The following is a 15,532-nucleotide window of genomic DNA, read 5'->3' as shown; positions in this document are numbered from 1 at the left end:
TGGATCCAGATGAAACCATGGTGTCCTTTGATGTGGTTTCACTTTTCACTTGCATACCCACAACTGAGGCAGTGGAGACCGTCAGAAGACGACTACAGGAAGACGATTCCTTACTGAACAGAACCAGCTTCACCCCAGATCAGATTTGTGCACTTTTAGATCTCTGCCTTACCACAACATATTTTAAATACAATGATGGATTCTACAGACAGAAGCATGGATGTGCCATGGGCTCCCCAGTGTCTCCCATTGTAGCCAACCTTTACATGGAGGAAGTGGAAAGTAAAGCTCTTGGTTCTTTCAAAGGGATGGCACCTAGCCACTGGTACAGATATGTAGATGACACCTGGGTCAAAATCAAAACCCAAGAAGTAGAAGCCTTCACTCGTCACATTAACTCAGTGGATTAATACATACGTTTTACCAGGGAGGACACCAGAGATAACAAGTTACCATTCCTGGACTGTGCGGTGCTTATCGAGGAAGATGGAAGCCTCAGCATTGAAGTTTACCGGAAGCCCACACACACAGACCAGTATCTCCTCTTTGACTCCCACCACCCTCTGGAACACAAACTTGGGGTGATCAGGACCCTACAACACCGTGCGGAAAGTGTTCCCTCTAAGGCAGAAGGGAAGCATAAGGAACACACACACATTAAGAAAGCCCTCAAAACATGCGGTTACCCCAACTGGGCCTTCATCAAATCAGCTAAGATGCACAGGAATGAAGGCCAAACACAAACTACAGAGAATGGGAAGGACAAGAGGAACAACATTGTCATCCCATATGTGTCAGGCTTGTCAGAGAAACTCAGAAGAATTTTCTCCAAGCATGACATCTCAGTATACTTCAAACCAAGTCACACCCTAAGACAAAAACTGGTTCATCCCAAGGACAAACCCGCCAAACTCAAGATCAGCGATGTAGTGTATGCTGTTCAGTGCAGTGAAGAGTGCTCGGACCTCTACATTGGTGAAACCAAACAGCCTCTTCACAAACGAATGGCACAACATAGAAGAGCCACTTCGACAGGACAAGATTCAGCAGTACATCTGCATCTGAAGGAAAAAGGGCACTCTTTTGAGGATGCCAATGTTCACATTTTGGACAGGGAAAACAGATGGTTTGAAAGAGGAGTGAAAGAAGCCATCTATGTCCACTGTGAACAACCATCATTGAACAGAGGAGGTGGATTACGTCACCAACTTTCCCCCGCTTACAGTGCTGTCCTGAGCTCCCTTCCCAGACGTCTCAACCCCCATTCACACCTTTGTTCCAGTGACCTCAATAGGCCACAGGAAACAATGGAGCGGAGTCCTAAGTTGGTTTCAACTGAAACCACTGATTAAATATGACCCACGCCCCCTTCACACCTGGGCACATGTGTTCAAGCACATGATCAATAGAGGGTCATAACCACCTCCAGGGGACTACGCCCACAGGGGTTTAAATACCTGGGTCTCTCCACCATTTGGTTGAGAACTGAAGAAGCCTTTCGGATGAGAGGTGAAACGTCTTCAAGAAACAAAAAGAAGTCCAGTCGCCTTTTTCAAGCTCCAGAGACTACTATGACCTGGATGACTGAGAATCTACACAGACATACTGACTGTAGATTGAACACAACATCACAACATTACAAAAATGTCTCGCAAAAAACAGATGCAAAAATAATGTCTGTGACCCACCTCTTCAACTCTGAGGATTACCCATAATCCCTTCTCATTAACAGTCAGTGACAGTAATTTGTCCCATTTAGCAGGATTTAACCTGATCCTCTTAACCTATGTGACATACACTCACCAACCACTTTAAACTACTTGTTAACATAAATATCCAATCAGCCAATCACATGACAGCCACTCAGTGCAGTTCAAAGCGAGCACGAGGATGGAGAAGAAAGGTGATCCACGTGATTCTGGTGACAGAGATGACTCACTGTGTGGCTGATTTTCAGGTTCGTTTTAAGAACAAAACTTTGTGTTACATTCATGTTATTCTCACTGCCAGCAGCTGGATCTCACATCTGCTCCTTTCTGAAGTCTGTTAAATGATGTGGTGGAAATTAGTTACTCTGAACAGCGTCTGAGCTCAGCCTTAGAGACCGAGAGAGGAGCTCGGTAAGGAGGCCTCCGAGGTAAGATGCTTCATGTCCAGTTGGGAGGAGACCCCGGGGGTCTGGGCAGACCTGGGACAAACCTCTCCACAACTTTCTCAAGATGCCACCAACAAAGGGCTTAATAACATAGGTAAATAGATAATAACACAGTCATTTCCATACAAAAGTGTAAAAAAGAATTTTGATCCCAATAAACAGAAAGATGTCCATCCATTATCTTATCATCTTATGGTGTCATGGGTGGACTGCAGTCTTTAACAGAGTGAACACAGAGAGCCTGAAGCTGCTGCTTTCTGGATGTTTCTAAAAATCTTCATCATTGGTCATGAAGTCAATCATGGCTGATTCCTTTGACCCGTGAGCTAACCCTGTGCCTGCGGCTCTGATCTCTGTGGAGCCAAATCTGATGTTCAGTTTCACTTCATGCTTCCTGCCTTGTGTAGTAGGCTTTCTAACAATGAGTGAACCGACTTCCTCTACTCCCCGCTCGGCCACAGACACAGGATTTGTTCTTTTTGTGTGATAAAATCTGATTGTTACACATGTCTGAACTCTTTCTGTTTCTAATACATTAATGATGAGCTCTCTGGTTTCATTCCATCCCACATCTTCACCTTCCTCCACCAGTGTCCTGAAAATATCATGACAGAACTCCTCCCCATCAGCTTTAAATCTCTTTCCTTTCTTGTGTTTGGACTCATCAAACCTCTCTGAACCTGCAAACCCGTAAGTAAAGGCACTTTTCCTGGATGCCAACAACCCCGGGTTTCTTCCCAGCTCTAAAGCTCCTTTCGTGACTGCTTCTTGGGGCCTAAAAGGACACAGAACTTTACACTGAACACCAAACCGATCAATAACATGCTGATGTAGAATCAGGCTTTCAGCGTAGCCCCCCACTAACAGGATGTACTCAATGTTTAGATGTTTCCTCAGGATTTCTCTGAGACTGTCAGTGATGCCCTTCAGACTCTCAGCAAAGAAAGACCTCAATGTCTCTTTGGAGATTATGATGGATCCCTCATCCCAGGAAGCTCCTCGCACTGATTCAAAGAACTTTTCTATTTCCTGCCTTTTCTGTCCCTGTCTCCCTCACACATCAAGCTGCTGCTTTGCCAGTGTGGATTTTGGCTGGTCAAGCCGAATCTACTATTTTTCAATGATTTGGTTTTAAAGGATTTTAACCTGGAGACCTTCTGGAGGTATGGTTTCTGTGTTTTTATTTAACCACCAGAGCTGGTCTGCACAGATTTTGGGTATTTTAGTTAAATTACTGAGCCTAACTGTTTTGATTTTGCTTCTTTTGACAGCGCAGAGGGGGGGCCCCATGAGATTTTCTGTTTTTTTAGGGGGGCCGCAGCACTAACAGATGATGCAGTGCAATATTTTACCTTTGAGTCATGGTGCTTTTTACATGGAGATTTACAAAGATGAGGTGATGAGCAGGTTTCAGTTGTGCTGCATCTTCACCTGTGGAGGCAAACATTGAAGTATTATCTGCAGTATTTGATGGCTGATTAATTACAAAGAAACTGGGGCAATAATGTGGAAACAAACATGAGGCTATGAAACAAAACCAGTATGTAATAATCCATCCATCCATCCATCCATCCATCCAGCACCCCACTCTTCTGTGTGCAACTGTAACAGGTTAAATGTTGTGGCCTTTTACCGGTAAACATGTGTGCAGGTTTCTGTGTAACAACCAGAAATCAGGGAGGAAGACTGCCCAATTCTACATTTCTACTACATCTCATAGTAATATTTACTATAATTTAAAATGTAGGACCAGAAAGACATGTTAATGCCAATATTATAAGTAGAGATGAAGACACGCATGGTCCAGAAACTAAAAAACTGGGTCCCGGACCAATAAACAAGCAGTAAAAGTATACATATATATATATATATATATATATATATATATATATATATATATATATATATATATATATATATATATATATATATGTATTTGTTCTGACGTTCAAGCTGTCCGGCAGGCTCAGGCTGCATCAGTGTCAGCACCAACTATCCATCAACATTTGAATGAAAGGAAACGCTGTGGCAGGAGACCCAGGAGGACCCACTGCTCACACAGAGACATAAAAAAGCTAGACTGTAGTTTGACAAAATGTACATCAATAAGCCAAGATCCTTCTGGGACAATGTCCTGTGGACAGATGAGACCAAGATAGAGCTTTTTGGTAAAGCACGTCATTCTACTGTTTACCAAAAACAGAACGAGGCCTACAGAGAAAAGAACTCAGTACCTACAGTCAAATATGGAGAAGGTCCAAAGATGTTTTGGGGCTATTTTGCTGCCTCTGGCACTGGATTCCTTGACTGTGTGTAGGGCATCATGAAATCTGAAGATTACCAAAGGATTCTGGGTCACAGTGTAGGGCCCAATGTCAGAGAGCTGGGTTTGCATCCAAGGTCATGGGTCTTCCAGCAGGACAATGACCCCAAACATGCTTCAAAAAACACAGAGAAATGGATGAGAACAAAGTGCTGCAGAGTTCTGAAGAGGCCAGCAATGAGTCTGGATCTGAATCCCACTGAACATGTGGAGAGATCTTAAAACTGCTGTTGGGAGAAGGCAGCCTTCAAATATCAGAGACCTGGAGCAGTTTGCAAAGAAGAGTGGTCCAAAAATCCAGCTGAGAGGTGGAAGAAGCTTGTTGATGGTAATAGGAAGTGACTGATTTCAGTTATTTTTTCCAAATATTAAGTTGAGGGTGCCAGTAATTTTATCCAACCCATTTTGGGGATTTTGAGTAGAATTATGTGAATTTTGGCCTTTTTTTTCTGTTTTTTGTGTTGTTCCAATACACACAAAGGAAATAAACATGTGCACAACAAAAGATGAAAATTGCAATGATTTTCTGGGAGAAATACTTCATTTTCTGTAAAAAAAAAAAATTCAGGGGTGGCTTAGTGGTGAAGCTGGCGACCACATACATATGCTGCGTTGGGGTGCGGGTTCAAGTCCTGGCCTGTTGCCAGTATTCCTGCGTGTATTCCCCTGTATCTTTCCCCCATTTCCTGTCTCCCTCCACTGATGATGAAAAGCCGCTGTGGCAAAAAAAAAAATTCAGGGGTGCCAACATTTTCAGCCATGACTGTATGTTGACCAAATAAGGAAAACAGAAAGAGGAAACAGCTGCCTGAAACTAAGCACATACACGTATTGAAGGACGTGTAAATGTTATAATCATGGCTCAAACATGGGTGTGTTCCTGCTGGGAGACTTCCTCTGTGATGGGCACAGTTCTGTTCACTGGGATACCTCAGGGGAGCCTCTCTTCCTCACGTCAGCTGACATTTCATTTTTTTAGGTTGTTTGTGTATTTTTTTTAAATTTATTTATGTTTATTTTTCATCAAATTGCTTAAGAAACCGGTCTGACAGGGGGCGTCACCAGTTCAGCGGCTGCCAGAACAGACTGCAGTTCCAGCAGCAGGCCGGCAGAGGGCGCACTGACCTCAGGACAGATCAGATAGGAGGACGAGGAGGGAAACAGGAAGAGGAGAGCAGGTTTATTTTGAAGGGCAGGGTTCGGTTCTTCCTCAGGCTGTGAATCAAACAGGACTCATTAATGCCGCATTCCACAGAGTTAATGAGTGTATGTTTGCGCTTTTTAATAATTTTACTGAGTGTTTTTTATGTTACATAGAAAGTGTAAGAGTGAAAAGTTAATTATTTACCTCTGTTGGTCTGTTTGTTTGTTTGAATGAGCCTTTGAAGGTTTCCGGGTTCAGAGGAGGTCAAACTGCAGTTTTCTGTGTAGTGTTCGCTTTTATTATCTGTGGCAGAATGACTGTCAGAGCACGTGGTCACGTGGCCTGTCTGCTGTAAGCGACGACATACGGAGGCGGTGGGCGGTTCTTTTATTTTGAAGGGTCTAACCGGATGCACCGTGTGTGTGTTTTACTTTGACAGTCTGGATACGGCCGCAGAGAAACTGAGCGCAGCTTCATCTCTGCGGATTTTCTCATTCTGCGGCAGAAACCTGCATCTGGACCCCGATTAATTCCAGAGAGGAGATTCCGAACCGGACCGAGCCGAGCCGAGACGAGCCGAGCTGAGCTAAGCTGAGCCGGGACAGAATACATACGGAGACAGACGGCTTCATCTCCTCCTGCAGAGCCGAGCGGAGTCTTCCTCACCGGTATGAACCGTTTTTCATCTGACCGACCGGTGTGTGTGTGTGTGTGTGTGTGTGTGTGTGTGCGTGTGCGTGTGCCACTCCCTTACAGCCTCGTCCGGGTTTAACGCTGCCGTTAAACGTACCTGCGGACAAACATCACAGGTGATCTACAGCAGAGTGGCGGTCACATGACCGCCATATGATGTGATGGTATATATACTGTGTATGTGTGTGTGTGTTTGTGTGTGCAGGGGATGACAGACAACCCTAACCGACCATGAAGGTCACACACACAAGAACACACACACATACACACACGCGCGCGCGCAAAGCTGCTGTCGGTGTGTGTGTGTGTGTGTGTGTGTGTGTGTGTGTGTGGTGACGTCATGAAGGTGTGAGTGTGGATGGCCTCGTGGCTGTGACGGAGGTCATACAGATGTTACACATGTCTGTGACAGTTTATTAGAGACAGTTCCAGATGTGCAGTGACGGTCACAGAGGATACAGACGTGCTTACGTCACAAAGGTGATCCATGCGGTGGACGTAGGTGAGACGGGTCATATATATGTTATCAGTTTGCTGTGCTCATGGCTGCATCATTAAGGTGTTGCATGAATAACAGGTTATGATTATGAGGCCGTGACTGTGATCAGAGAGCTTCGACTAACAGAGGCTGCAGTGGACCTGCTGTATGACTGTTACTGAATATGAAATAACAGCAGAGGTGTTACAGTCATGGTGCTCAGTGAGATGTTGTAGATGTCAGAGAGCATTCATTGCGCTGCTGAAATGTTCGAGGTTTTGGTCCACGTTGACCTGACAGCGTCACAGCTGCTGCATCCACGATGAGACTCTCCCAAAGGAGCTCTGCTGCACTGAGATCTGTGACTGTGGAGGCCTCCGAGTATGTTCATGCTCCAGAAACCAGTTTGAACTCAGCTGGTACTCAGAGGCCCAAAGTGGAAATATCCCCACACCGTCACAGCAGCAGCAGACCTGCTGAGAGAAGGATGGATGGATCCGTGGTCTTTACTCCAAACTCCGACCATCTGAATGCTGCAGCAGAAACTGAGAGTCATCAGACCAGGCAGTGATTTCTAAACTTCACACAGACTCAGTGTTGATGAGTTTGTGTGTGTGTGTGTGTGTGGGGGGGGGCACCCACTGTGCTCTTCTGCTGCTGAGTCTGCTTCACGGTGCAGAGATGCTCTTCTGCAGACCTTACCAGTTGTAATGAGTGGAAATCTGTTTCCTGTTTCCTTCCTCTCAGCTCGCAGCAGTCTGCTCATTCTCCTCTGACCTCTGACCTCTGACATCACCACGGCAGAGAGCTGCTGCTCGGCCTCAGACCTGCTCTGTAACCTGGAGCTGCTGTGTGGGAGCAGATCAGCAGCTTCTCAAACACTCCGACCAACAACCACATTCAGATCCACCTAGCTCACCTTTCTACATCATCCTGATGTTTGACCTTCACCAGGTCTGCATGCCTAACTGCACTGAGCTGCTGCCACGTGATTGGCTGACTGTGTTAATGAGCAGTTGAGCAGGTGTACCTAATAAAGAGGTCAGTGAGTGTAGATGTTCAATTATGCAGATTTTAAACTTGTCATATGCAGATAGAAATGCAAAGAGATTACAGAGACTATGAACACACTGAGATATCAGACTATGTGAACGAAGTGTAGATTCTCAGGTCTCTGTGAAAGTCAAACATAGGATTAGAATAATAGTAAAAATAAATAGAATTTAAATAAGTACAGAAAAATAAATAACAAATAAGTAGCTAAACTGAGATAAGTAAAAATAGAATACAAATACACTACACTAAAACTACTATAGCAGCTGATAGTAGTTGTGCTTTAAAACTAACACTGAGAGCTAGAGAGGCCGCTGCACTGCTGCGCACCACCATCTTTGTGTCTTTACATCTTTATATTATTTCTGAATTACTATAAACACACACTGAGATATCAGAGACTGTGTGGACTGTAAACATCTTCACTTTGTTATAAGACAGATGTTGGACGCAGAAACAGAGTGAACACATACAGCAGAGACGTAAAATTCAACAAAATGAATCAAAATTAAAACAAGATTGAAAAATGCAAAATGTTAACCACAGCTGGGACAGGCTCCACCCACCCAGCATGGATGATGGATGGATGGATGGATGGATGGATGGATGGATGGATGGATGGATGGGTGGATGATGGATGGATGGATGGATGGATTAATGGGTGGATGATGGATGGATTAATGGGTGGATGATGGATGGATGGATGGATGGATGATGGATGGATGGATGGGTGGGTGGGTGGATGGATGGATGGGTGGGTGGATGGATGGATGGATTAATGGGTAGATGATGGATGGGTGGATGGGTGATGGATGGGTGGGTGGGTGGATGGATGGGTGGGTGGATGGATGGATGGATGGATGGATTAATGGGTAGATGATGGATGGGTGGGTGGGTGGATGGATGGGTGGGTGGATGGATGGATGGATGGATTAATGGGTGGATGATGGATGGATGGATGGATTAATGGGTGGATGATGGATGGATGGATGGATGATGGATGGGTGGATGATGGATGGATGGATGGATGGATGGATGGATGGATGGATGGATGGATGGATGGATGATGGGTGGATGGATGGATGGGTGGATGATGGGTGGATGGATGGATGGATTAATGGGTGGATGATGGATGGATGGATGGATGATGGATGGGTGGATGATGGATGGATGGATGGATGGATGGATGGGTGGATGATGGGTGGATGGATGGATGGGTGGATGATGGGTGGATGGATGGATTATGGGTGGATGATGGATGGGTGGGTGGGTGGATGGATGGATTATGGGTGGATGATGGATGGGTGGGTGGGTGGATGGATGGATTATGGGTGGATGATGGATGGATGGGTGGATGATGGATGGATGGATGGATGGATGATGGATGGGTGGATGATGGATGGATGGATGGATGGATGGATGGATGGATGGATGGATGGATGGATGGGTGGATGGATGGATGGATGATGGATGGGTGGATGATGGCTGGATGGATGGATGGGTGGATGATGGTGGATGGATGGATTATGGGTGGATGATGGATGGGTGGGTGGGTGGATGGATGGATGGATGGATGGATGATGGATGGGTGGATGATGGATGGATGGATTAATGGGTAGATGATGGATGGGTGGGTGGAGGATGGATGGATGGATGGATGGATGATGGATGGGTGGATGATGGATGGATGGATGGATGGATTAATGGGTGGATGATGATGGATGGATGGATAATGGGTGGATGATGGATGGGTGGGTGGGTGGATGGATGGCTGGCTGGATGGCTGGATGATGGACTGGGTGGCTGCTGGCTGGGTGGGTGCTGGCTGGCTGGCTTCCTGGGTCGCTGCTGGCTGGGTGGTGGGTGGCTGGCTGGCTGGCTGGCTGGCTGCTGCTGGGTGGCTGCTGGCTGCTGCTGGCTGGCTGGCTGGCTGGCTGGCTGGCTGGCTGGGTGGTGGATGGATGGATGGATGGATGGATGAGGATGGGTGGATGATGGATGGGTGGGTGGATGGATGGATGGATTAATGGGTAGATGATGGATGGGTGGGTGGGTGGATGGATGGATGGAGGATGGATGATGGATGGGTGGATGATGGATGGATGGATTAATGGGTGGATGATGGATGGATGGATGGATTAATGGGTGGATGATGGATGGGTGGGTGGGTGGGTGGATGGATGGATGGATTAATGGGTGGATGATGGATGGATGGATGGATGGATTAATGGGTGGATGATGGATGGGTGTGGTGGGTGGGTGGGTGGATGGATGGTCATTTAATCTTCAGCTTTGAAAGGAGCAGCTGAAGTTCTGAGGCTGCAGTCTGCAGCATGGTGTTGGGGTGGGGGGGTCAGACCCAAACAGGCCTTAAAATCAGCTCTAAGACCAGCAGGAAGCTGATGGAGAGAAGCCAGGAGCAGGCCGATGTGATGCCGGCTGATAAAACCACAAAAGCTGAGCTGCTGCCCTCTGAGTGGGTTGGAGGAGAGAGTGACAGGAAGTGAGTGGATGCATGAGTGGAGCGGCGGCCTGTGACGGAGGCTCAGAGACGTCCTGAAGCGGTGGCCGTGCTGCAGTGTTTCATCAGCCAGTGCAGAGAAAATAACCTGAGCTCCTGTGTCTGTGTTCCAGTGGGGGGGATGCAGAGAGTCCGGGAGGATCTGGCCCAGGATCAGTGATGGTGGTCTGCGTTTCAGCCTTCCTGTGAGGTAAATCCAACATGGCTTCCTCGGCGCTGACGGCGTGCCTGTGCGTCCTGCTGCTGCCTGCTGTCACCGGTCAGTATGAAACACGACAGCGGCTCGTTGAGCCGAGCACAAACACCGTTAGCCTGCGGTCCTCCTGCAGGGTGCAGCTCTTTCTGTCCTCAGTGGAGCTTTCATGTGTCAGAGTGTGACATCATATTGAGCCCATCCCATGCTTTTCACCACACTCACAAACTCACACATGATGTTATGACATCATGTGTGAGTTTGTGAATCAGAAGCTCAGAGGCACTGCGTCCACACAGGCCACCAACTCCACACATTCTGCCCAGGTTTAGGTTCCACCACTGAAGAACCGCAGTTTGTCCTCCACTGTCTCTGTCTCCATAGTCACTGTGAGTTTTCCTGTCCTTTGGTTACTTCCTGTTTTATTGTAAAGGTTAGTTTTCATCTAGTTTTACTTCCTGCCTTTTCCCTCCTTTGTGATTGGCTGATTGGCCCTCCCTGATTGGATCCTTCTGTGTTCTGCCGTATGTGTGTGTCTGTGTGTTGCCCAGTATCCTGTGTCCTGTTTAGATGTGTACTCAGCCAGGTTGTTGTTTGTGTCGATGGAGTCCTGCTGGACCTCACAGTTGTGGTTTATTCGCACTAAAGGATGGCTCACAATTATCGACGTTTTACAAAGTGTACGCAGGACGAGGCTGTGAGAACACAAAACACGGTGTCAGCAGAGTTTTCCGTTTTCTGGTGTTGTGTCAAAAAGGGATGTCCGGTTTTTAAAAAAAGTTTTATCTTTGCATATATCAGTAAATAGGCTGGTGCACAGCCTTTATGAAGACCTTATATATAAAATGAGGAAATATATTTATGACTCTGCATTATTGTATCTACATTATAATTCAATTCAATTCAGTTTTATTTTAAAGCACCAAATCACAACAGTCGCCTCAAGGCGCTTTGTATTGTGGGTAAAGAACCTACATTAATATAATATCTATAATAATGAATATAATAATGAATCCAGCCCTTTTTGGCTACTCTTTATAGAACTGTAATCTTATATTTGTTACTATTTCTGCAGCCCTCTCAGCAGATCTCTCAGGAAAAAAGACATTTTTAATGTCAATGACAGTTTTTACCCTCATTAATAAAGAATGTATGAAAGTTACTACCTGTGACAGGAGTGTTGGTTCTGCTCAAAATCAATTGATATCATTCATAAGAGATGATGTTTGAGATATGCTTGACAGATTATAGGTCTGCAAGTCATTTACAACAAAATAAATACCAGAAATCATTTTTTAGCACAGACCAGCTGTTCAGATGACAAATCGCTCCACTGCCACTGTGTACAGTGTGGCGGCGTGTACATTCACATGCAGTGCAGTACACATTCACATTCAAATCAGTTTATTGCACCCTATAAATTCTAATATAAAGGTGTATCTGTTAATTACAGGCTGTACCCTGTGCAGAATAAACAGAAGAGAATGGATGGATGGATTTTTATTAGTGCAACAATACAATGTTTTATTCCATAGGAAAGAGTATATTTGATGCCAAGATTTACAGTATTTCTCAACACCAGGATGTTTTTAGTACTTCTTATTACATTAAAATACCAAAGAACCAGGTGAAATTAAAAGATCAACATTTTCTTTGTACACTTTTGGAGAGGGGTCTGAAAAAGAGTACAATTTGGAAACTGTCGATAATTGTGAATGACCCCTAAATGATCTCCTAGTTTCATGCTCTGCGTTTGGCTCCTCTCTTCACAAACAGACATTTACGTGCATGTTTTTGGTGTTTGGGAGTCAAACCCAACACTGAGCTGACGGAGCTGAACCACTGCGCTGGTCTGAGCCTGTGAAACCTGAACATTGTTATTTCTGCTCCTCTGGAAACCAGTTAGCTAACATTAGCTTCTTCATACTGATGCAAACAATAACTGAAGTCATTTCAGCAGCTTTAAACACACCAAGAACACCTGTTCACACCTGTATACCTGTTCGATCAGTCACATTAATCTCACTCTGATCTCTGATTCCCATGTCTCCAGGGCAGTCTCAGATTTCAGATTGTTTCTGTGCCAGAAACTAGCAGATTAGCCCATCTGTGCAGCATTCATCTCTCAGATTATTTTATTGTTATCATCATCATTTGATAACAGGCGACACTCACAGGGATCATTTTGTGTAGAAATGACCCTTTTTTATGTGAGTGCATTCAGAGCTTTGCAGAGAAAGTTGATAATCACTGTGGTGATACCCGTTATCTCTGACTGGTTTTAGGATTTGTTGAGAAAGCCTGGATATGTTGAACTCACAGCCCTCAGAGGCAGAAGTGAAGTTCTCAGCCTGTCTGTGATTCTTGTTAAAGCATCTCAGGAATGACCAGGAACAACAAACTGTGTTTGACCTCACAACATATTTCTGGATATAACTCCGTTACCTCTAATTAGCAGAAGATTTTTCACGTGTCAAATGGGATAAAATTATGAAGTAATTTCATTTTATAACCACTGGGTCAAAGTTCACCTTAGCTGTGAAACCGTGTAGACATTGTCTTTTCTCGAGGGTCTGGACTCCAGTTGTATATATATAACAGATAATTCAGTTCAATTCAATTCAAGGGGTGGAAAAATGGTCAGGAATCAGAGTGCTGGCGATATTAATGTAAATAATATTCAATTCATATAGTGTCAAATCAAAATAGTCAGCTCTAGGTGCTTTATATTTTAAGGATATATTGTAAAGAATTATAATAGTCCAGCCTAGAAGTAATAAATGCATGAATGAGCTTTTCAGCATCACTCTGAGAAAGGATGTTTCTAATTTTAGAAATATTGCGCAAATGCAAAAAAGCAGTCCTACATATTTGTTTAATATGTGCATTGAAGGACATATCCTGGTCAAAAATGACTCCAAGATTTCTCACAGTGTTACTGGAGGCCAAAGTAATGCCATCCAGAGTAAGTATCTGGTTAGACACCATGTTTCTAAGATTTGTGGGGCCGAGAACAAGAACTTCAGTTTGATCTGAATTTAGAAGCAGGAAATTAGAGGTCATCCAGGCCTTAATGTCTTTAAGACATTCCTGCAGTTTAACTAATTGATGTGTGTCATCTGGCTTCATTGATAGGTAAAGCTGAGTATCATCTGCATAACAATGAAAATTGATGCAGTGCTTTCTAATAATACTGCCTAAAGGAAGCATGTATAGTGTAAATAAAATTGGTCCTAGCACAGAACCCTGTGGAACTCCATAATTAACCTTAGTGTGTGAAGAAGACTCCCCATTTACATGAACAAATTGGAGTCTATGAGATAAATATGATTCAAACCACTGCAGTGCAGTACCTTTAATACCTATAGCAAGCTCTAATCTCTGTAATAAAATGTTATGGTCAACAGTATCAAAAGCTGCACTGAGGTCCAACAGGACAAGAACAGAGATGAGTCCACTGTCAGAGGCTCTAAGAAGATCATTGGTAACCTTCACTAATGCTGTTTCTGTGCTGTGATGAATTCTGAAACCTGACTGAAACTCTTCAAATAAACCGTTCCTCTGCAGATGATCAGTTAGCTGTTTTACAACTACTCTTTCAAGGATCTTTGAGAGAAAAGGAAGGTTGGGCGCCTGGGTGGCTTAGTGGTGAAGCCGGCGACCACATACATATGCCGCGGCACGGGTTTGCATCCTGGCCTGTCGTCAATTTGCCTGCGTGTCTTCCCCTGTATCTTTCCCCCATTTTCTGTCTCTCTCCACTGATGATAAAAGCCGCTGTGGCCAAAAATGCAAAAAAAAAAAGAAAAGGAAGGTTGGAGATTGGCCTATAATTAGCTAAGACAGCTGGGTCAGTGATGGCTTTTTAAGTAGAGGTTTAATTACAGCCACCTTGAAGGTCTGTGGTACATAGCCAACTAATAAAGACTGATTGATCATTTTTAAGATTGAAGCATCAATAATTGGAAAGACTTCTTTGAACAGTCTAGTAGGAATGGGATCTAACAAACATGTTGCTGGTTTGGAGGAAGTAACTATGAAGCAGCCCTGCTGTGTGTTCACTTCTTGCCTCTGCAGCCTCTGACGCGCACACACATCCTGCCGTCCTGACTCGGGCATGCACGCTGTCGTCAGGCAGTCTGAGCTGGCTTTGTGTTTGTGCTGCGATGTGGCTGATAAGGCTCGCACACACACACTCCACCTTCCCGTTGTTGTGAGTGTGTGTTCAGTGCAGACTAAACACAGAGCTGTGCTGGCTCCAGGTCTGCTGAGGGAGGGACGGCAGATTCCTGAGAGCTGACGCCGCCGCCGTGAAGCAGTTTTTCATCCACATGTGAACCAAAGTACAGTGAGCTCAGTGTGTCCTGAGGGGGGCGCTACAGGAAAGGCACCACACAGTCTGTGGTTGGTCCTCTGGAGAGCAGGATCTCTCTGATTCCTGTTTGAAAGATCGAGCTCCTTCACTGAAAACACAGAAATATCCAGATGTGCGTCCAGGCGTTTGGGCTGGGCAGCTGCTGCTGTTGCTATGGCAACCTGAGACATCAGCTGTGAGGTCATTAAGACACAGTTTAAAGTTTCATTTCTGGGCTGCAGTTTGATGTCAGTGTGTAAAAATAGTGACACGACATGAAAGCAGCCGCAGCACTCAGGAACCACAGCAGGAAACATCTGTGGCAGCGTCCAATCAGAAGAAACAGAAATAATGATGTCAGCGTCACATTTCAAATACCCGGCAGGTCAACCAACAACTTCAGTCTCACCGAGCGGTCGCACATCTCCATGAATGACCTCAGGCTGTGACCCCCTCACTGTCAGAGAGGGACCCTCTGTGGGGGGCAATCCCACTGAGGAGGAAGAAGGCTGCCCGGCCTCGTTCACGCACCACTGTGACTGATTTTGTTACTTAATCAGCTGATCTGCTAAAATGAGATCATGTCATAACTTCTGCCTTCACTGAGTCTGTCTCTCT

General features: G+C 45.1%; 1 protein-coding gene across 1 annotated transcript in view; it reads left to right on the top strand.

The window, feature by feature from the left end:
- LOC115800526 (bone morphogenetic protein receptor type-2-like) overlaps positions 1-15,532 on the top strand; it is a 37,851-nt gene that overhangs the window by 2,984 nt on the left and 19,335 nt on the right. Inside the window, 2 exon segments of the mRNA XM_030757950.1 lie at positions 6,062-6,290; positions 10,481-10,626. Of these exon segments, the coding sequence (XP_030613810.1) occupies positions 10,569-10,626 (58 nt within the window). The 5' untranslated portion in view covers positions 6,062-6,290; positions 10,481-10,568.

This window comes from Archocentrus centrarchus, chromosome 21, assembly GCF_007364275.1.
Source record: "Archocentrus centrarchus isolate MPI-CPG fArcCen1 chromosome 21, fArcCen1, whole genome shotgun sequence".
NCBI classification, from domain to species: Eukaryota; Metazoa; Chordata; class Actinopteri; order Cichliformes; family Cichlidae; genus Archocentrus; species Archocentrus centrarchus.
Note: the sequence above shows the minus strand (reverse complement) of the source record. Positions and strands in the feature narration are given on the sequence as shown.